The following is a 23,177-nucleotide window of genomic DNA, read 5'->3' as shown; positions in this document are numbered from 1 at the left end:
TATCTTGTTAATATGTTTTGTTTTGTTGTCTGTCTCCCCCTTCTAGACTGTGAGCCCGCTGTTGGGTAGGGACCGTCTCTAGATGTTGCCAACTTGAACTTCCCAAGTGCTTAGTCCAGTGCTCAGCACACAGTAAGCGCTCAATAAATACGATTGAATGAATGAATGACACAGTCCATGTTCCATCTGGAGTTCACAGTCTTAATCTTGGTTTTACAAATGAGGTAACTGATTTAGAGAGACTTGCCCAAGGTCACACAGCAGACAGGTGGCAGAACAGGGATTAGAACCCAAGTCCTCCGACTCCGAGGTCTGGGCTTTTTCTGCTAGGCCTCGCGGCTTCTGTTTAAGCGGGGTTTGTATGCCGGTCAGTGGGGCTGGCATTTCATCACCGAAGGCTATTACACCTCTGATTTCAGGTCCTCGGATGGCCCCGCTGCGTGAAATCCACTGAAGAGGCAGGTCCTCCTGAAAGCTGAAACAGACCAGTCATCCTGCAATCCAGTGTGGTGAAAAGTGATTCAAACCCTAATTTAGTTCTTGAAAACTAGTTGGAGTTGCCCTTTCTTTCACACCGGTTTTCAAAAATGACATACTAAGGATGGGTGGGGTGGGGGGGGTCGTTCTGTCGTTTCTTTCAAGTGGGGGAGGGAGAGAGAAGGAGTGGGAGAGAGAGGAAGAGAGAGGGAGAGAGGAAAAGAATGGGGAGAGAGAGAGTCACACACAGAGAGAGAGAGAGAGAGGAAAGGGGGAGGGGAGGGAGAAGAGAAAAAGGAAGATGAGAAAGGGAGAAAGGCAGAAGAGAATGAGGGCGAGAAGGAGGTAGAAGGCCCTTCAAGGCCCTGCTGAGAGCTCACCTCCTCCAGGAGGCCTTCCCAGACTGAGCCCCTTCTTTCCTCTCCCCCTCGTCCCCCTCTCCATCCCCCCGTCTTACCTCCTTCCCTTCCCCACAGCACCTGTATATATATATATATATGGTTGTACATATTTATTACTCTATTTATTTATTTATTTATTTATTTATTTATTTTACTTGTACATTTCTATCCTATTTATTTTATTTTGTTGGTATGTTTGGTTCTGTTCTCTGTCTCCCCCTTTTAGACTGTGAGCCCACTGTTGGGTAGGGACTGTCTCTATGTGTTGCCAATTTGTACTTCCCAAGCGCTTAGTACAGTGCTCTGCACATAGTAAGCGCTCAATAAATATGATTGATTGATTGATTGATAGAAGGAAAGAAGGAAAGAGGGAGAAGGAGAATTTAGGACACATGGAAGGAATTTGGAAGTGGATGTTTGTCTGGTTACCTGCAGATCCTATTTTCCTAAATCAGGAAGAAAAAGCCCGTTGTCTGGGTGCCTAAGTTGACGTTAGGCAAGAACATTAGCACATAAGACTCACTTTAGTCCTATGTGCCCCTGACCTGTTTGTCTTTCTGGATGCTTTGTGATTCAGTCTGCTGTATCTACTGATCAAAATCAGGGAGTAGGTGGGGCTACATTCCCCCCGCAAATCTGGGTAATTTGAGTCTTGTCTTCCCCATGGATCTCAGAGTTTCATCAGTGGACAGATCCCTCAAGATGAACCAGATGAAGAGGATCAACTGGAGCCTAAAGTGGCTGCAGAAAGCCCAGCTCCTCTTAAGGTGAAGCAGCGCGGCCCAGTGGATAGAGCACGTGCCTGGGAGTCAGAAGGACCTGGGTTCTAATCCTGACTCAGCCGCTTGTCTGCTGTGTAGCCTTGGGTAAGTCATTTAACTTCTCTGTGCCTCAGTACTTCATGTATATAACGGAGATCAGGACCCCGTTGTTGGGTAGGGATTGTCTCTATCTGTTGCCAAATTGTACTTTCCAAGTGCTTAGTACAGTGCTCTGCACACAGTAAGCACTCAGTAAATATGATTGAATGAATGATTGAATGAAAGATCGGGTTTTTCTGCTCTCACTGCCTGTGAGAGCCCGTGCCCAGCCAGAGTGGACAGCAGAGATGCCCCCATGCCCCGTGCCACCCCAGTCTTCTCGGCCTGCTCTAGCTCTGCTGAATGCAGGGCCAGGGGCGTGAGCCCCACAGCCCCCCGCTTTCCTCCAGCCCGACCCCCTGGCCGAATTTCCCCTTCTCTCCGCAGTCCGCCCCCGAGGAGCAGTGTGTACTGTATCGGCTACTCTTTGGAGTTGCCTTAGTCTCAGGAAACACCAACAAGGGTTTCTCGGAAGGACAATATCTCTTTAAGCCGCAGTTGGGAGGGCATTTGAGCCCGAGGTGATGTTGCCAAGGCTGTGGGTGTCTTCTGACCTTGGTATCTGTTTAAATCCGGTCATGTGTTTCACTGAAGGGCCGTGGGTAGCTATAATTTGAATGGCTTTTTATAGCCCCTTTCAAGGTTTTCTACAGCCCCCCAAACATCAGAAACGGTCCAGTCAGGACTCAGGGGGTGGGTGATCTAATCGGAGGTGGAAGTCTTCAATGGATGGAGGGGCCAATCGCAGTGAGCCCCATTGTGGATGTTTGTATTTCAGGGCTGTATTTCAGGCCGGAGGCTCCCCCAGATCAATCAATCAATTAATCAATCGTATTTATTGAGCGCTTACTGTGTGCAGAGCACTGTACTAAGCGCTTGGGAAGTACAAGTCGGCAACACATAGAGACAGTCCCTACCCAACAGCGGGCTCACAGTCTAGAAGGGGGAGACAGAGAACAAAACCAAACATACTAACAAAATAAAATAAATTGAATAGATATGTACATGTACGATAAATAAATAAATAGAGTAATAAATATGTACAAACATATATACAGGTGCTGTGGGGAAGGGAAGGAGGTAAGATGGGGGGGATGGAGAGGGGGACGAGGGGGAGAGGAAGGAAGGGGCTCAGTCTGGAAAGGCCTCCAAGATCTCCAGGGGATCCAGCTTCCACTTTGTCTGGGTGGGTTGAGTTAGCCTCTTTTTCCCAGAGTCACAGCTCATCTTGCCGAACGTGAAATACGGGTTCCTTCTGCACATTCATTTATTCATTCATTCAATTGTATTTATTGAGCGCTTACTGTGTGCAGAGCTCTGTACAAGTACAACTTGGGAAGTACAAGTTGGCAACATATAGAAACGGTCCCTACCCAACAGTGGGCTCACAGTCTAGAAATGATCTAGGTAGTAAATGGACACAGTTTGCCTGTGAAGCAGCAGAACATCCAGGCGACAGTGAAATTCCCCAAAGGCAGCAAGTGAGGTGGCGGTATGTTCCGGTATGAATTTGCGATCAGGAGATGTGAAGTAGTGTGGTCTAGTGGAAAGAGTATGAGCCTGGGGGTCAGAGGATCTGGGTTCTAATTCCAACTTGATCTGCAGTGTGATCTTGAGCAAGTCACTTAAGTTCTCTGCCTCCGTTATCTCATCTGTAAAATTGCGATTAAATACCTGTTTTCCCTCCGCCTTCCTCAAGAAATTTACCATCTCATCTCTTAAAGGGAGATTATGATTCTCTGCCTCGGTAATTATGGAGAGGATGAATGAGTTAAGTGGTAATGAAATGAAAGCACTTAGTACAGTGCTCTGCACACAGTAAGCGCTCAATAAATACGATTGATTGATTGATTGATTGAAAGCCACTTTAAGAATAAAAAGTATGATAGAAATTCAAAATCTTATTGAGCAGGAATCAGAGTCAAGCTATGAATATTCCCAACTGTCCTGTAATAATAATAATAGCAATAATAATAATAATGGCATTTGTTTTGTACGTACTATGAGCCAAGTATTGTACTAAGCACTGCTGCAAATACAAGAAAATCATGGGGCTCACAGTCTAAGTAGGAGGGAAAATGGGTTATGAGGCCCCATTTTATAGATGAGGAAACTGAGGCCCTGAGAAGTTAAGTGACTAGAAAATGGACAAACGGTGAGCAAGTGGCAGAGCCAGGATTAGAATCCGGGTCCTCTCACTCCCAGACCTATGTTTTTCCCACTAGGTTATGCTGCTCTATCATCATCATCATCAATTGTATTTATTGAGCGCTTACTATGTGCAGAGCACTGTACTAAACGCTTGGGAAGTACAAATTGGCAACATACAGAGACAGTCCCTACCCAACAGTGGGCTCACAGTCTAAAAGGGGGAGACAGAGAACAAAACCAAACATACTAACAAAATAAAATAAATAGAATAGATATGTACAAATAAAATAAATAAATAAATAAATAGAGTAATAAAATAGAGTAATAAAATAAATAGAGTAATAAACTCTAAACAGGGGGATCCCTTAGCAAACTTGAACAATATCTCACTTTTTAGACTTTTAGTTTGGTTGGGAGCCCAGTGATCCACTGTTGCTTATGAGGCCGTCACACAGGACATGTGGGGTGGGGGAGGAGAGGAGGAAATATCGGTTAGACACCATCTTTGAAGCCCTGGCTAGGCGGCAAGGTTCACTTCTCCATCTGATTTGGACTCCATCTTGAAGAAAGCTACATCTTTTGGTTCCAGAGGACAGTCTGTTTCCCAAGCATTTAATGCAGGGCTGCACATGCTGTTACCTTCAATAGGTATGTGACTGAATACAATATCTCACCAGGAATTCCGTTGGGATGTTTTGCCGCCCAAGATGGGCCGCAGGTTGAGACCCCGAGAAAAGCACTGTGTCAGATTTCCTCCGTCCCTGTGAACGACATGCTATTTAATTCCAGCAATAAACTGGCTTCCAGGCTTCCCAGTAGGAAGGACAGTTTAAAGTTCTGGGTCAATTACAGGGTGATTGTGAAATTCATGATATGACTAATCCAATAGCGGAACCTGTGATTATCCAACAAAACCCAAGGACTTGACATATAGGCATTCCGATGTCTTTGCTTAAAGGGAAGTGAACGGAGAGCCCTGGTTAACTTAGACATCATCCCCCCTCTTATGCCCCTTTCCGCAGTTCTGGTAGGGTTTTCTGAAGTAGAACGCCGAGGCCCGGGGCAGGGTGTTTTTCTTGGGTGGTATAATTCTTTGGAATTTCTCTCTCTTCATTCTGCATTTCTTTAAGTTTAGGGAGAACAAAAAAATGTAGGTGTCTTTGACCTGGCCCTTGTCCTTGGGTGATTTGTGAGCCTTCCTTATAATTAAATAGGTGCTCTGATTTGACTATCACTTGCATTAAAATGAAGGGCTTTCCCAGTACCCAGGCCTGTGGTAACAAGTCAGAGTTTCACAAAAGCTTTTTAATGTATTTATTCGATTTGCATTGCCTCTTTCCCCTCAAGAGTTCGTGTGGGAACACTTTCGCAATGACGACTTTAACTCTCTCACCCTCAAAACCAGAGGCGGGAATCAAGTGGGGTGTTTAGTCTGGAAGACCAGAAGATCCTGGGCTAGCCAGACGCTAGTGAGGGCTCACCCCACTAGACTGTCAGGGACGAGATGGTGTCTGCCAATTTTCTTGTATTGTGCTCTTCCAAGTGCTTAGTACAGCCCTCTGTTCACAGTAAGAGCTCAGTAAATACCCTTGAGATGACTGGATTGACTCTGGCACCTTTGCTAAAGTGTGTGAGAAGGCGCCTTGACAGGACCTGCTGTCAGGCCTGGAAGTAGAGGAGCTTTATCTCCTTAAACTCTTTAAACTTTTCCCCTTCCCGCCCCAACCCTCGTGCCTTCCGACAGAGAGAGGATTCATTCGGCGGAGGAGACTAGAAGAAGTGTGGAGGGGAAAGCTTTCGGTACAAATTAAGCCTTGAGAAAAGGAAACAAAGGAGTCAAGAAGCCCTCAGCAACCTAGGGACTGTCTCTATATGTTGCCAATTTGTACTTCCCAAGCGCTTAGTACAGTGCTCTGCACACAGTAAGCGCTCAATAAATACGATTGATGATGACGATGATGCAGAACTGAAGAGATACGCTCTCTCTGCAATATGACTCAGGAGGTTGTCCCTAGCTGAGAATTAATCACTCAAGACTATAAGTTTGTTGTGGGTAGGGAATGTGTCTGTTCATTGTTATATTGTACTCTCCCAAGCACTTAGTACAGTGCTCTGCATACAGTAAACGCTCAATATATACAGTTGAATAAATGAATGAGTGAATGAATGAATAAGATTGATAAAGGGCCTCCTTGTGTCCCGAGCTCTGTTCTAATCGCTGGGATGCAATTGTTTATTTTATGGTAATTGTTAAGGGCTTCTATGTGCCAGGTACTGAACTAAGCGCTGGGCTAGATACTAGCTTATCAGGCTGAACACAGTCCGTGTCCCACATGGGGCTCACGGACTTAATCCCTATTTTAAAGATCAGGGAAATAAGGCACAGAGAAGTTAAGTGACTTGCCCAAGGTCACATAGCAGACAGGGAAATTAGTAGACCTCATCCCTCAAGGATCATGTTACAACAATGTAACAGGGCAGACAGTCACTAAAATCAATTACAGATAAGGAGGTAGTAATAAGACAGAAAGATATGTCTTATTAAGGGCTTATTAAGGGCTATAGGAAATTGTGAATACTTCAGTGCTTGGGTGGAAGGGAAGTGCCACGCGGCATCTGTGAGGATATAAGGTGGGGAGGTGAGAAATTAATCAAGGAAGGCCTCCTGGAGGAGATGTAATTTTGGAAGAGGTTTGAAGATGAAGAAAGGAGTGGTCTGTGGGATGTGAAGGGCAAAGGAGTTCCAGGGAAGATGGAAGACATAGTATTAAGTTGGTGGTGGAAGAGAGGAGAATGAGGCACAGTGAAAATTAGCTCGAGGGGAATGACGAGTGTGAACTGGTGTGTAATGGGAGACTAGAGGGATTAAGTAGGAGCAAGAGAGCTGATTGTACGCCTTAAAGTCAATGCAGAAAGGAACAGCAACCATTGGAAGCTTTTTGAGGAATGGGGAGACGTGGGGAGATGGAGAAGCAGCGTGGGTCAGTGGAGAGAGCACGGGCTTGGGAGTCAGAGGTCATCAGTTCAAATCCCAGCTCCACCGCTTGTCAGCTGTGTGACTTTGGGCAAGTCACTTCACTTCTCTGGCCCTCAGTTACCTCATCTGTGAAATGGGGATTAAGATTGTGAGCCCCACATGGGACAACCTGATCACTTTGTATCCTCCCCAGCGCTTAGAACAGTGCTTTGCATGTAGTAAGCGCTTAATAAATGCATTATTATTATTATTATTATCATGTGCAGATTGATGTTTAAGAATAATGGTAATAATGGTATTTGTTAAGTGCTTACCATGTACTAGGCACTGTATTAAGGGCTGGGGTGGATACAGTCAAATTGGGTTGGACACAGTCCCTGTCCCACATTGGGCTGAACCTGTCATCATTATCCCATTTGGCAGATGAGATAACTGAGGCCCAGAGTAGTTAAGTGACTTGCCCGTGGTCACACAGCAGACTAGTGGCAGAGTCGGGATTCGAACCTATGACCTTCTGAGTCCTGGGTCTGTGGTGTATCCACTGCAGCAGAAAATGGATTGAATAGGTAAGAGACTGGAGGCAGGAAGGCCAATGAAGAGACTGATGCAGTAGTCAAGCTGGGAATATAACAAGTATCTGCCTTCGAGGAGCTTACAGTCTAACTGGTAGATGTACAGGAAGATAGACTAGGGAGTTCAAAGGCATATGAAAGTGTCCCCAAACCCCCACCCCCATACTGTGGGCCAGTGTAACATAACCCATGTCCAGGAATGACTGCTTTGGGACATCTCTCAAGATCTATTCTGACCTCTCCCTCACTGTAATTGAGCAACCTGCTTGGAATCCTTGACCTATAGAAACTAAGTTCTTTTAATCAATCAATCAATCCATCAATATAATTGATGGATAATGTAATTGATGGATAGATTGCTTTATGGCTTTATTTTACAACTAAGTAGAAAATGTATACATTGGAACTGGCTTTCATGAACTCCTTTAAACCTTGTCCTCTACCTTCTTTTCCTCCTCCTACTTCTTTTCTTCTTCCTTCTCCTTCCCCCCTCCTCCTTTTCCTCCATGTCCTTCTCCTCCTCCTCCCCTTCCTTTGCCTTCTCCTCCTCCTCCTCTCCTTCTCCTCCTCCTCCTCTTCTTCCTTCTCCTCTTCTTCCTCCTTCCCCTCCTCCTCTTCTTCCTTCTCCTCTTCTTCCTCCTCCCCCTTCTCCTCCTCCTCCTCTTCTTCCTCCTCCCCTTCTTCTCCTCCTCCTCTTCTTCCTCCTTCTTCTCCTCCCCTTCTCCTCCTCCTCTTCTTCCTCCTCCTCCTCCTTCTCCACCTTCTTCTCCTCCCCTTCTCCTCCTCCTCTTCTTCCTCCTCCTCCTCCTTCTCCACCTTCTTCTCCTCCCCCTTCTCCTCCTCCTCCTCTTCTTCCTCCTCCTCCTCCTCCTCCTTCTCTGCCTCCTTCTCCTCCCCCTTCTCCTTCTCTTCCTCCTCCTCCCACCTCCCCTCAAATTAATCCAGGCCAGATAAATTAACCTGTCATCATTCATAAAAACCCGGGTGATTATTCTATTTGCTAATGTTTCCCAATTGAAGGATTTCTGCTGCTTTACAGGTCAGAATATATAAATACATTTCTGCATTTGTATTCCTATTTTAGAACAGAATGAATTCTCCTTGGGTTTAGGCTTTCTGTTTGCATATGTATACTTAATAGCATTCAGTACCCTGTTGGCCCTTAATCAAGGCATTTAAAATGACAATTTCCGTAACAATAGACATACAATATTAGAAATACGTAATAATAGTTCTTCTGATGTTGATGATTCCTTAGCTTAATCCAATTTAGGTCATTTCATTGAAAGCTGAATTGCTAGTAAAAAGCATTGATGGGACTTTGTTTTACCCCATCTTTGATGTCCGACCTGGTTTTAAATATTTCATCTTGCGAGTGACACAGTGGAAATAGACTGAAATTTTGGAAGCAGAATACAAAGGTAGCAGGAGACTCTGGACGGGTCCTGGGTTTCAATGTCAGGCAGTAGTAATGGTAGTAGTAGTAGCAGAATTCAAAGGTAAGAGGGGAATCTGAAAGCAACCTGGGTTTTAACTTCAGCATAATAGCATCAGTAGTAGCATTACTTGCTACTAATTGCTGAGGATTCTTGCCACAGAGAGTGGCCCGATCAGCTTCAGTGTCAAGGGTGTTTTGATGGATCCTTCGAAATGGAGAAAGTCCGCAGTTTAGTGCAAGGTAGACTTCACTGGTTTATCTTTCTGGGAAGAGGCTGCTCTCTCAGAAAAATGGGTGTGGAGATCCCGCTCAGCACCCCGCGGGGATGAAGTGCTGTTTTCTCATTTTAATTTTTAACTCCACAGCCAACTAGACATGGCAGGTGTGAGTCACTGCATAATAATCCTCCTGCATTGTTAGGCTCCAGGCTGAAGACCAAATGTCATTAAAATTCCAAGGTGGGAATTATTTCTCCATAATATACACCCTGAAGTACCTTATTATGATCATGAAGGCTTGGCTAAATGCGCTTTTCTTAGTGTAAACTTTAAGAATAAAAATCTAAAATAAAAGCTCTTAAAATGTAGCCTACCACTTTTCAGATGTTGGGCTACAGCTAAGGAAAACCACCTATCCCATGATTTCAGATTGTAATTCAGTTGAAATCGGGGTGAGAGAGGGTAGAGGTCAGAGCTAGCGAACCCACTGAACCTGACGCCCTTTTCTGGAACTGGGGGTTGAGGTTCTAATGAGCTAGAATACTTTATCAAGTAGTAATAATAAAAATATTAATTATATAAGTGACTCTGCCACTTATCTGCTGTGTGACCTTGGTCAAGTCACTTCACTTCTCTGGGCCTCAGTTTCCTCATCTGTAAAAACGGGGATTACATCTTACTCCCTTCTACCTAGACTCTGAGCCCCATATGGGACAGGGACCGTGTCCAAACTGATAACCCTGTATCTCCTCTAGTGCTTAGAATATTGCTTGGCACATAGTAAGTGCTTGACTATATACCTTAAAGTGCTTACTTTGTGCCAAGCACTGGGGCAATAGAAGATGCAGATCAGACACAGTCCCTGTCCCATGTGGTGCTCACATTCGGGAAGCGTGAGGGAGGAGTGTTTAATTCTCATCTTACAGGTGAGGAAAATGAAGCACCACAAAGCGACGTGACCCCGGGAAAGTAAGCGGCGGAGCTGGGACTGGAGCCCGGGTCTTCCGACACCCGATTCTGTAGTCTTTCCACTAGGCCATGCTGCTTCTCATTACTAATTAACATTGTCATTACTAACCAGGATTTAAATTCAGTAGAAAGGAAGGAGGTGATAGGGGATGGCAAGGGGAGATGGCTGTCTAGCAGTTTGTTTCCCTGAGGAGGTTGAGTCCTAAGAAGTAGGAAGGTGTTTGACTTGTGGATTGAAGTTTCTGAGGCTTTTCATTTATCCTGAGGCTTTGAGACTACGGTGAAGGGCATCTGTATGGAAATTCTTTTTTTTTTTCACCATTACCCTCTCCATTAATAATTCTGGTGTTTGTTAAGCGCTTACTTTGTGCCAAGCCCTGTACTGAAGGGCATCTGTGTGGGAATTCTTTTTTTTTTCACCATTACCCTGTCCATTAATAATTGTGGTGTTTGTTAAGCGCTTACTTTGTGCCAAGCCCTGTACTGGGGGTAGACTCAAGATAATCAGATCCCTCATGGGGCTCACAGTCTAAATGGGAGGGAGAACAGGTGTTGAATCCCCATTTTGCCTATAATGAGACCCAAAGTCATCGGGCTGGGCTGTAGAAGGAGAGAAGGGAGGTGAGGTAGGAGGGGGCAAGATGATGAACAGCTTTGAAGCCAATAGTGAGGAGTTTTTGCTTCACGCGAGGGTTGATAGGCAACCACTGGAGATTTTTGAGGAGGGGGATGACATGTCCAGAGCGTTTCTGTATACAGATAATCCGGGCAGCAGAGTGAAGTATAGACTGAAGGGGGGAGAGTCAGGAGGTTGGGAGATCAGAAAGGATGTCGATGCGGTAATCCAGTCGGGATATGACGAGAAATTGTACCAACAAAGTAGCAGTTTGGATGGAGAGGAAAGGGCGGATCTTGGCACACGCTTAACAAATGCCATCATCATTATTATTATCGCCTCTATCCCAGCGCTTAGAAGAGAGTTTGGCCCATAGTAAGCGCTTAACAATTGCCATCGTTATTATTATTATTGCCAGTGCTTAGAAGAGAGTTTGGTCCATAGTAAGCGCTTAACAAATGCCATCGTTATTATTGCCAATGCTTAGAACAGACTTTGGTCCATAGTAAGCGCTTAACAAATGCCATCGTTATTATTATTATTATTATTGCCAATGCTTAGAACAGAGTTTGGCCCATAGTAAGCGTTTAACAAATGCCATTATTATTATTATTATTATTATTATTATTACCAGTGCTTAGAACAAAGTTTGGCCCATAGTAAGCGCTTAAAAAATGCCATCATTATTATTATTGCCAATGCTTAGAACAGAGTTTGATCCACAGTAAGCGCTAAACAATTGCCATCGTTATTATTATTATTATTTCCAATGCTTAGAACAGAGTTTGGCCCATAGTAAGTGTTTAACAAATGCCATTATTATTATTATTATTATTGCCAGTGCTTAGAACCGAGTTTGGCCCATAGTAAGCGCTTAACAAATGCCATCGTTATTATTATTATTGCCAGTGCTTGGAACAGAGTTTGGTCCATAATAAGCGCTTAGCAAATGCCATCGTTATTATTATCATTGCCAGTGCTTATAACAGAGTTTGGCCCATAGTAAGCACTTAACAAATGCCATCGTTATTATTATTATTATTGCCAGTGATTAGAACAGTTTGGCCCATAGTAAGCACTTAACACACGCCATCGTTATTATTATTATTGCCAGTGATTAGAACAGTTTGGCCCATAGTAAGCGCTTAACAAATGCCATCGTTATTATTATTATTGCCAGTGATTAGAACAGTTTGGCCCATAGTAAGCGCTTAACAAATGCCATCATTGTTATTATTATTGCCAGTGCTTAGAACAGAGTTTGGCCCATAGTAAGCGTTTAACAAATGCCATTATTATGATTATTATTGCCAGTGCTTAGAACAGAGTTTGGTCCATAGTAAGCGTTTAACAAATGCCATCATCATTGTTATTATTGCCTCTATCCCAGTGCTTAGAACAGTGCTTGGCCCATAGTATGCTCTTAACAAATACGGTCATTATTATTATTATTATTCCTATGCACCCAGCACTGTTCTAAGCGCTGATAAAGACCATGGAGAGATCGAGACTGTGAGCCCATTATTGGGCACGGACCGTCTCTTTATGTTGCCGATTTGTCCTTCCCAAGCGCTTAGTCCAGTGCCCCACACACAGTGAGCGCTCAATCAATATGATTGAATGAATGAATGAATGTGAGCCCGTTGTTGGTTAGGGACCATCTCTCTATGTCCTTCCCAAGCGCTTAGTACAGTGCTCCGCACACAGTGAGCGCTCAATCAATATGATTGAATGAATGTGAGCCTGTTGTAGGTTAGGGACTGTCTCTCTATGTCCTTCCCAAGCGCTTAGTACAGTGCTTTGCACACAGTGAGCGCTCAATCAATATGATTGAATGAATGAATGTAAGCCCGTTGTTGGTTAGAGACCGCCTATGTCCTTCCCAAGCGCTTAGTACAGTGCTCCGCACACAGTGAGCGCTCAATCAATATGAATGAATGAATGAATGAATGTGAGCCCGTTGTTGGTTAGGGGCCGCCTATGTCCTTCCCAAGCGCTTAGTCCAGTGCTCCGCACACAGTGAGCGCTCAATCAATATGGTTGAATGAATGAATGACTGTGAGCCCATTGTTGGGTAGGGACCGTCTATGACCTTCCCAAGCGCTTAGTACAGTGCTCCGCACACAGTGACCGCTCAATAGGATTGAATGAATGAATGACTGTGAGCCCATTGTTGGGTAGGGACCGTCTCTCTATGTCTTTCCCAAGCGCTTAGTCCAGTGCTCCGCACACAGTGAGCGCTCAATCAATATGATTGAATGAATGAATGTGAGCCTGTTGTTGGTTAGGGACCGTCTCCCTATGTCATCATCAATCGTATTTATTGAGCGCTTACTGTGTGCAGAGCACTGTACTAAGCGCTTGGGAAGCACAAATTGGCAACATATACAGTCCCTACCCATGTCCTTCCCAAGCGCTTAGTACAGTGCTCTGCACACAGTGAGCTCTCAATCAATATGATTGAATGAATGAATGTGAGCCCATTGTTGGTTAGGGGCCGCCCATGACCTTCCCAAGCGCTTAGTCCAGCGCTCCGCACACAGTGAGCGCTCAATCAATAGGATTGAATGAATGAATGACTGTGAGCCCGTTGTTGGTTAGGGACCGTCTATGCCCTTCCCAAGCGCTTAGTCCAGTGCTCCGCACACAGTGAGCCCTCAATCAATAGGATTGAATGTGAGCCCGTTGTTGGGTATGGACCATCTATGTCCTTCCCAAGGGCTTAGTCCAGTGCTCTGCACACAGTGAGTGCTCAATCAGTAGGACTGAACGAATGAATGATGTGAGCCCGTTGTTGGTTAGGGACCAACTATGTCCTTCCCAAGCGCTTAGCACAGCGCTCCGCGCACAGTGAACGCTCAATCAATAGGATTGACTGAATGAATGAATGTGATCCCGTTGTTGGTTAGGGACCGTCTATGTCTTTCCCAAGCGTTTAGTCCAGTGCTCCGCACACAGTGAGCGCTCAATCAATAGGATTGAATGAATGAATGACTGTGAGCCCGTTGTTGGTTAGGGACCGTCTATGTCTTTCCCAAGCGTTTAGTCCAGTGCTCCGCACACAGTGAGCGCTCAATCAATAGGATTGAATGAATGAATGACTGTGAGCCCGTTGTTGGGTAGGGGCCGCCTATGTTCTTCCTAAGCGCTTAGTCCAGTGCTGCGCACACAGTGAGCGCTCAATCAATAGGATTGAATGAATGAATGTGAGCCCGTTGTTCGTTAGGGGCCGCGTATGTCCTTCCGAAGCGCTTAGTCCAGTGCTCCGCACACAGTGAGCGCTCAATCAATAGGATTGAATGAATGAATGACTGTGAGCCCGTTGTTGGTTAGGGGCCGCCTATGTCCTTCCCAAGCGCTGAGTCCAGTGCTCCGCACACAGTGAGCGCTCAATCAATAGGATTGAATGAATGAATGACTGTGAGCCCATTGTTGGGTAGGGGCCGCCTATGTCCTTCCCAAGCGCTTAGTCCAGTGCTCCGCACACAGTGACCGCTCAATCAATAGGATTGAATGAATGAATGACTGTGAGCCCGTTGTTGGTTAGGGGCCGCCTATGTCCTTCCCAAGCGCTGAGTCCAGCGCTCCGCGCACAGTGAGCGCTCAATCAGTAGGATTGAATGAATGAATGAATGACTGTGAGCCCGTTGTTGGGTAGGGGCTGCCTATGTCCTTCCCAAGCGCTTAGTCCAGTGCTCCGCACACAGTGAGCGCTCAATAAATATGATTGAATGAATGAATGTGAGCCCGTTGTTCGTTAGGGACCAACTATGTTCTTCCCAAGCGCTTAGTCCAGCGCTCCGCACACAGTGAGCGCTCAATCAATAGGATTGAATGAATGAATGACTGTGAGCCCGTTGTTGGATAGGGGCCGCCTGTGTCCTTCCCAAGCGCTTAGTCCAGTGCTCCGCACACAGTGAGCGCTCAATCAATAGGATTGAATGAATGAATGACTGTGAGTCCGTTGTTCGTTAGGGACCAACTATGTTCTTCCCAAGCGCTTAGTCCAGTGCTCCGCACACAGTGAGCGCTCAGTCAGTAGGACTGAATGAATGAATGACTGTGAGCCCGTTGTTGGATAGGGGCCGCCTGTGTCCTTCCCAAGCGCTTAGTCCAGTGCTCCGCACACAGTGAGCGCTCAATCAATAAGATTGAATGAATGAATGACTGTGAGCCCGTTGTTGGTTAGGGGCCGCCTATGTCCTTCCCAAGCGCTGAGTCCAGCGCTCCGCGCACAGTGAGCGCTCAATCAATAGGATTGAATGAATGAATGAATGACTGTGAGCCCGTTGTTGGGTAGGGGCTGCCTATGTCCTTCCCAAGCGCTTAGTCCAGTGCTCCGCACACAGTGAGCGCTCAATCAATATGGTTGAATGAATGAATGTGAGCCCGTTGTTCGTTAGGGACCAACTATGTTCTTCCCAAGCGCTTAGTCCAGCGCTCCGCACACAGTGACCGCTCAATCAATAGGATTGAATGAATGAATGAATGACTGTGAGCCCGTTGTTGGGTAGGGGCCGCCTATGTCCTTCCCAAGCGCTTAGTCCAGTGCTCCGCACACAGTGAGCGCTCAATAAATATGATTGAATGAATGAATGTGAGCCCGTTGTTCGTTAGGGACCAACTATGTTCTTCCCAAGCGCTTAGCCCAGCGCTCCGCGCACAGTGAGCGCTCAATCAATAGGATTGAATGAATGAATGAATGCGAGCCCGTTGTTGGATAGGGGCCGCCTGTGTCCTTCCCAAGCGCTTAGTCCAGTGCTCCGCACACAGTGAGCGCTCAATAAATATGATTGAATGAATGAATGTGAGCCCGTTGTTCGTTAGGGACCAACTATGTTCTTCCCAAGCGCTTAGTCCAGTGCTCCGCGCACAGTGAGCGCTCAATCAATAGGATTGAATGAATGAATGACTGTGAGCCCGTTGTTGGATAGGGGCCGCCTGTGTCCTTCCCAAGCGCTTAGTCCAGTGCTCCGCACACGGTGAGCGCTCAATCAATAGGATTAAATGAATGTGAGCCTGTTGTTGGGTAGGGACCATCTATGTCCTTCCCAAGCGCTTAGCCCAGCGCTCCGCGCACAGTGAGCGCTCAATCAATAGGACTGAATGAATGAATGAATGAATGACTGTGAGCCCGTTGTTGGGTAGGGGCCGCCTATGTCCTTCCCAAGCGCTTAGTCCAGTGCTCCGCACACAGTGAGCGCTCAATCAATAGGATTGAATGAATGAATGAATGACTGTGAGCCCGTTGTTGGGTAGGGGCCGCCTATGTCCTTCCCAAGCGCTTAGCCCAGCGCTCCGCGCACAGTGAGCGCTCAATCTAATAGGATGGAACGAATGAATGTGAGCCCATTGTTGGTTAGGGACCATCTATGCCCTTCCCAAGCGCTTAGTCCAGCGCTCCGCACACAGTGAGCGCTCAGTCAATAGGATTGAATGAATGAATGTGAGCCCGTTGTTCGTTAGGGACCAACTATGTCCTTCCCAAGCGCTTAGCACAGCGCTCCGCACCCAGTGAGCGCTCAATCAATAGGATTGAATGAATGTGAGCCCGTTGTTGGTTAGGGACGGCCTATGTTCTTCCCAAGCGCTTAGTCCAGTGCTCCTCTGCACACAGTGAGCGCTCAATCAATAGGATTGAATGAATGTGAGCCTGTTGTTGGGTAGGGGCCGCCTATGTCCTTCCCAAGCGCTTAGCCCAGCGCTCCGCACACAGTGAGCGCTCACTGAATAGGATGGAACGAATGAATGAAGGAGAGGGCTGCAGTTGCGGGGGGGGGAGGGGGGAGGTGACGTCACCGTCCGAGTCCGGGCTCGCGCTTTCATTAATGAAACCGGCGCCCGGGCGGCCGCGCAGGCGCAGAGGCGCCGCTCGCTCCTCTCTCTCTCGCGCGCGCGCGCCCCCCGCCCCCCGCCCTCCCCCCGCGCGCCCCCTCCCCCCCCCCCCGGCGGCTGGCGCTCGGCGTCTCCGGCCGTGGAAAAGGATCCCACTTCCGGTGGGGTGTCATGGCGGCCTGTGGGGCCGTGATGGCTGAGGGGAGAGGCTGCTAGCGGGACAGCGGGACCCCCGGCTCCCCCGGCTCCCCCGGCTCCCCCGGCCCGCCGCCCCTTCCCTCCCTCCGTCCCTCCCTCCGCCCGCCCGCCCCCCCCCGGCTCCCCTCAGCCGCCGGGCCGCCGCGGCCCCCCGGGCCCCCCGCGGGCCGGACATGGCCGCGCACAAGCCGGTGGAGTGGGTCCAGGCCGTGGTCAACCGCTTCGACGAGCAGGTAACGGGCCACGGCCGGCGGGCCCGGACCCCCCCCCCCCCGGCCCCCCCCGGCCCCCCCGGCCCCGCTCATCTGCCTTGAATCCGCCCGGAGGAGGGGGCGAGGGGGTGGGGGGCTCGAAGGCGCCCCCGGGCCTTCCCCGGCCCCCTCCTGCCCCGGGCCCCCTCCCACGGGAGCCGTGAGACCCTCATTCGCGTGAATTCAGCATCCTGGGGACTGTGCCCCTTCTCCTCCATCCCCTCCGCTCCCCAGCCAAGAACACAATTTTCCCCTTTTTGGATCTGGGTAGAGAAGGCCTGGATTCTTTTCAGGCACTCTCAGCTCCATCTCCGCCGATAGCCACCCCCATACGCTACCCTTTTCCTCTCCCCTTTTCCTCTTCCCTTTTTCTCTCCCCCCTTCCTCTCCCCCTCTCTTCCCCCCTTTTCTTCTCCTCCTCTCTCCCTCTTTTCTTCTCCCCCTCTCTTCCTCTTTTCTTCTCCCCCTCTCTTCCCCCTTTTCTTTTCCCCCTCTTGCTCCCTCTTCTTCTCCCACTTCTCTTCTCCCTTCTCTTCCCCCCTTCTCTTCCCCCCTTCTCTTTCCCCCTTTCTTCTCCCCCTCCTCTTGACCCCTCTTCTTTCCCCCCCTCTTTCCCCCCTCTCTTCCCCCTTCTCTTCCCCCCTTCCCTTTCCCCCTTCTCTTCCCCCCCTTCTCTTTCCCCCCTTCTCTTTCCCCCCTTCTCTTTCCCCCCTTCTTTCCCCCCTTCTCTTTCCCCGTCTCTTTCCTTCTCTTTTCCCCGTCTCTTTCCTTCTCTTTTCTTCGTCTCTTTCCTTCTCTTTTCCCCTTCTCTTTTCCCCTTCTCTTTTCCCCTTCTCTTCCCCCTCCTCTTCCCCCTCCTCTTCCCCCTCCTCTTCCCCTTCTCTTCCCCCCTTCTCTTTCCCCCCTTCTCTTTCCCCCCTTCCCTTTCCCCCTTCCCTTTCCCCCTTCTCTTTCCCCCCTTCTTTCCCCCACTTCTCTTTCCCCCATCTCTTTCCTTCTCTTTTCCCCTTCTCTTTTCCCCTTCTCTTTTCCCCTCCTCTTCCCCCTCCTCTTCCCCCCCTCTTCCCCCTTCTCTTCCCCTTCTCTTCCCCTTCTCTTCCCCTTCTCTTCCCCCTTCTCTTCCCCCTTCTCTTCCCCCATTCTCTTCCCCCTTCTCTTCCCCACTTCTCTTCCCCACTTCTCTTCCCCTTCTCTTCCCCACTTCTCTTCCCCTTCTCTTCCCCACTTCTCTTCCCCCTTCTCTTCCCCCCTTCTCTTCCCCCCTTCTCTTTCCCCCCTTCTCTTCCGCCTTTCTCTTTCCCCCTTATCTTCCTCTCCCTTCCCTTTCTCCCCTCTCATCTCCATTGCATCAACCCATTTCCCCTGTAATGGTGACAGAAGACAAGGGCCTTCTCATTGACAATCTACAATCTCTTCAGTGGTCCCTGTTTTCATCCTATAACCAGGCCCTCTTCAATATCATTTTTCCAGTCCTTTTCGTTTTGTTGTTGTTGTTCCTTGATTGATGCTCCTGTCCATTTGGGGTTTTACCAGCATTCCAAGAATGAGGATAATGCTCTCTCAAGTGAGAAGGATGGGAATGAGGGAGGGAGGAGGCTGGAAGGACAGTGGGAAACTGCATCCAAGTCTCTGGGAAAACAGCAAAGGCAAGTGGGAGGTTGTTTTGAGGAAAGGGTGGTTTATATTTGCCCGTGTTGTTTTTTAAAACGTTACTTCCTTTGGTTTACAGAACAACCTCATTGAGAAATTTAGGGGTAAAGAGGACAAGAAAAATAATTTCTTCACCTGGAGATGGGACTTGGTACATGTTTCTTGGAGTAGACAGCCTTCATACCTGGATTTGATTGGGGCGGGCATGGGCTTTTCCAATGAGTCTCGGTACTAGTTTGATTTGCACCAAGGGGTTAGGGTGATGTTCATGGGACTCATTTCTTACATATGTGAAGGGTTTTCTGAATGGCACCACGACATATCTAGCTGCCATACTTCAGAGCAGTTCCTTCCTGCAGTGAGGAAATGGGTTTAAGGTTGAGCAGATTCTGCTTTTGTTTGTTTACTGAATGTAGTAAACATGAGGCTGATTGGGGTGGGGGTGAGATTCTTTCATGTGATCCATAAACATTTTCTGGTAGCTCCGGATGGTGTTTCTCGTGTGTCTGAAATACGGTTGGAGTGGGGAGTAATAATCTATACTGTAAAATCATGGAGATGGAAGGCGATCTCAAAAAACCATCCAGTTCATCGTTTTGTTTCCAGGAAGCTCTATTTCTAAGGCATCGCAGACAAATTGTCAACCTGATTTCTAAAAAAATATTTGGAGGATATTCTTATTACATGCAACTTTTTAAACTAAATGGGGTATGTGACTTTTTGTTTTTATGGATTAAGAAGATTCTGTCAGTCTAATTGTATCATAATCGAGTAATGAGAGCCAGGGAACCCATCTGGTTGACAGCAGCATAACCTGGGTCTGGACATTTTGCACTCTTAATGTGACTCATTTTTGAGTATTTTTCACCATATATTTTTCCATTTTCAGCTACTTTATTGGAGGCACCCATTGCTCGTTGACCTCAGTGCACACTTACAGGGAAAAAGATAGTTCCGTAAGTTTAGAAAGGACTGGTTCTGATTAGGTGTCCAGTAATGCAGGAAAATGTTTCTGTGTCCCAGTGTTAAAAGGCCTTAGGCTTTGTCGTTTGCTTTGTTATGTATATTATGGAATCAGGCTTGCCAACATCTGTTAAAAGTTAAGGGCTTGAGCTTTTTAAACAGAAGCATTTTTCTATACTCCGTATGTTATAAGCAAGAAGAAGAAGAACATTCTCCCAACAGCCCCCCTCCCCCCACCCCCAGCATCACAAGGGCAAAATCCAACCAACTTTAATGTGCAAAAAGCACGAGCCTGAATTGTGGGTGATAGGTATTGAAAGAAGCACTATGTAAATAAGATTTTCTCTGAGAATCTCAGAACATTTTATCCCAATTATCCGAAAGTTCTCTCATCATGATAAAAGGAAGCAGCAGCCATTTTGGGTAAGTAAACTGAGGCAGAGAATGAACAAGTTACTTTCCAAGGTCAAGCAGCAAGTCAGTGACAGAGAAAAATAAAATCTTCTTTGGGCGGATTGATTACAGTTTGCTGGTTTCCACCATCAACACAGGGGAATTTGATGGGGATTTTTTTTTTTTATAAATTTGGCAATTTCAGAAAGACACTTAATGCCCAACATTGGACAAAATGGAGAAGATTCTTAAAATTTTGGAGTATTTCAGGAAGCTTTATTTTTGGGAGGCACTTTTCTCTCTGGCTGTACAAGATTTTTAGCTTGGGGATTGTAGGGAAAAGGCCCCCAAGAGAAGTCTAAAGGATGTGTGTGCAGAATTGCTTCAATTCCTGTCTCACCTGTCTAGAGATTGCGTAGTAGCTTGTTCATTTGGGAAAAAAAGACCAGCATTAGGGTTCAATAAAGTCCAGTTTAGAGTAACTCATCCCCTTCGAATCATTAGCCAGCCACATGAATTTCATTGCTTATTTGCACTTTAAATGGTTTTGGGTTGTGGTGGGGTAACAGAGCCCAGCTTTTTTTGTGAGTCTGCTACTCAGACCTGTTTTTAAAGAAGTTTCAGTGCTCTGCTGATAATAATAATTGTGGCATTCGTTAGGCGCTCGCTACCTGGCCAGGCACTGGACTAACCACCGACCTGGAATGCAGAAGAATCAGGTCGGTCAAACAGTCCCTGGCCCTCATGGGGCTCAGAGTCTACTGATTTGCATAGCATTTTCCTACGTTTGTAAGTTGAGTTTAGGCCCCAATTCCAGCATGTAAAATGAAAATCAGTTCATGCAACCCACCACAGTTTATTTAAACCAAGTATTCAGGTCATGATATGGGAAATACGCGTGAGTATTTTGGAAAAAAATCCATTTAATCAGCCTGGATTAAGGGAGTCAGTCACTGAGGCGAATACCCCCACTCATGCAGAGGTGGACAGTAGTAGACTAAAGGGAGTAAGCACTTAAATACCACAGTTATTATTATTATTATTCTTGTTCTTAACTTTCCAACCCAGCGTGACTCCCAAGGTGTTGGCGCCCAATGTTAGGGTGCTTTGCTACTCATTAGCCCTTGGTGCTGGGAGGCAGAGAGGAGGCCCCATCCCTCTCTGGTTGGAAGGATGACTGACCTCCCGGGAGGCTGCGTCCTTTGCCGGCCGGCTGCCCCTGCATAAAGAGAAGCCAGCCCCTGTGCTGTGGCCCAGGGGAATGTAGGAGAATCTTTTGTGGTTCGCTGAGGTGTAGGGCTTCCGGAAGTTACAAAATAGCATCCAGTGGGAATCTTACAAAAATGCTTATAATTGGAGGGCAGGTTAAAAAATCATAAACACGAGCAAAAAAAGTGAACTTGTACGTACCCAGGTCATTTTATTAAACAGAATTCAGTGCAGTAGCATCTAGTCTTGCCAACTTTTTATTTTTTAAAATGCTGTGTACCGAGTGGACAGATCTGCACATACGAGGCAAAGTGCTTAAAATGATGGTTGAGTGTGGTTCGGTATCAAAAACCAGCCATTGATTGGCCCATCACATTAATTTTTTAAAAACTTTTTGTTAGCATCTTCCTGTCTCAAAAAAAAAAATCCCACTGCCCTCCTTTCCAGAGCCCTTTGTGTCCACACGTGGACATTTTTAATCATGTACTTTAAGTTTGTGAATAGCCACCAACCCGTGCTGAGTGAAAATTTATGGTGGCTGAGGAGAAATGAGTCCAGAGACTTGATGGCTTTATTTATTTGCCTTTCTATAGAGGATGGGTGGGGTGGGCAACTTTTTAGTACTTATTTACAATGTGGTACAGTAAACAAAAATGTAGAAAGTGGGCCCGATTTCAATGGAATTCACAGTTGAATTTCAAATGGGAGTGAAAGGATGAAAGGTAAATTCAAAGGACAAACCCAGTAACTTCATATTTGCAGTAGATGATTTTCTAAGCATCCCACTACTGCCACTCTAGAGGATGTACTATGCTGACTGTTGTTTTACTTGGTACTCGGGGGATGGATTTATTCTTATCCTATGATTACATTGTGATTCAAAGAAAGTTCTACTCTTCTGTGTACAACTGTTGTTCCCCTTTACCACTAAATGACAAGTGTTGTCTGGTACGTAGAGCATCGTTCCTAGACAGAGCAACCTAACGGCCCTTTCCCTGATTACTCTGTGACCTTCCTTTAGCATCTTAATAACAGTAATACTAAGGGCACTTGTTAAACGCTTACCACGTGTCCAACTTGGGGTAGATAAAAAATAATCAGAGAAGACACGGTCCCTGACCCATCTGGAGCTCATCGTTTATGGAGAGGCAGAATGGGTATTTGATCCCCATTTCACAGATGAGGAAACAAGCACGCAGAGGCGAAGTGACTTGCTCAAGATCACACAGGGAGCAAGTGGCGGAGCCAGATCTAGATCCAGGTCTCCCGCAAAAAGAATGCCAGTGCCATTTTATCTTGCATCGAGTGGTGTGCCTGTGCTGTGGCACTCAGCACGACGGAGGCAGGAGAAGAATACCACCAACGGAAGCAGCCTAGCCTAGAGGAAAGATCACAGACATGGGAGTCAAAAAGAAACCTGGGTTCTGGTCCTGACTACACCACTTGTCTGCTGTGGGACCTGGGGTAAGTCACTTAACTTCTCTGTGCCTCAGTTTTCTCATCTGTACAATGGGATTAAATCCTCCTCCCTCCAGTTTAGGCTCTGAGTCCCACATGGTACAGGGACTGTATCAATCTGATTATCTTGTATCTTCCTGTCATCGGCTATAAAGCACTCAATCACCTTGCCCCCTCAGGCCTTCCCTGATGAAACCTTCATTTCCTTTTTTCCACCACTCCCTTCTGTGTCACTCCAGTTTGCTCCCTTTATTCACCCCTCCCTCAGCCCCACAGCACTTATGTACATATCCATAATTTATTTATTTATATCAATGTCTGTCTCCCCCTGTAGACTGTGAACTCACCGTGGGCAGGGAATATGTCTACCAACTCTGTTGCATTGTACTCTCCCAAGAACTTAGTATAGTGCTCTGCACACAGTAATCACTCCATGAATTCAATTGATTGATTATCACAGTCCTTTAGTACATTGCCTGACGCATAGTACGCACTTTCGGACCATTAAAAAAATTACATGAATGCTACGTAGGTGCTTGTC

General features: G+C 46.8%; 1 protein-coding gene across 1 annotated transcript in view; it reads left to right on the top strand.

The window, feature by feature from the left end:
- Window positions 1-16,882: 16,882 nt before the first annotated feature.
- NF1 (neurofibromin 1) overlaps window positions 16,883-23,177 on the top strand; it is a 203,379-nt gene continuing 197,084 nt past the window's right edge. Inside the window, exon 1 of the mRNA XM_038758896.1 lies at window positions 16,883-16,945. Coding sequence (XP_038614824.1) covers window positions 16,886-16,945 — 60 coding nt within the window. The 5' untranslated portion in view covers window positions 16,883-16,885. The remainder of the gene's footprint in view (window positions 16,946-23,177) is intronic.

The sequence above is a fragment of the Tachyglossus aculeatus genome, chromosome 17 (assembly GCF_015852505.1).
Source record: "Tachyglossus aculeatus isolate mTacAcu1 chromosome 17, mTacAcu1.pri, whole genome shotgun sequence".
Taxonomy (NCBI): Eukaryota; Metazoa; Chordata; class Mammalia; order Monotremata; family Tachyglossidae; genus Tachyglossus; species Tachyglossus aculeatus.
Note: the sequence above shows the minus strand (reverse complement) of the source record. Positions and strands in the feature narration are given on the sequence as shown.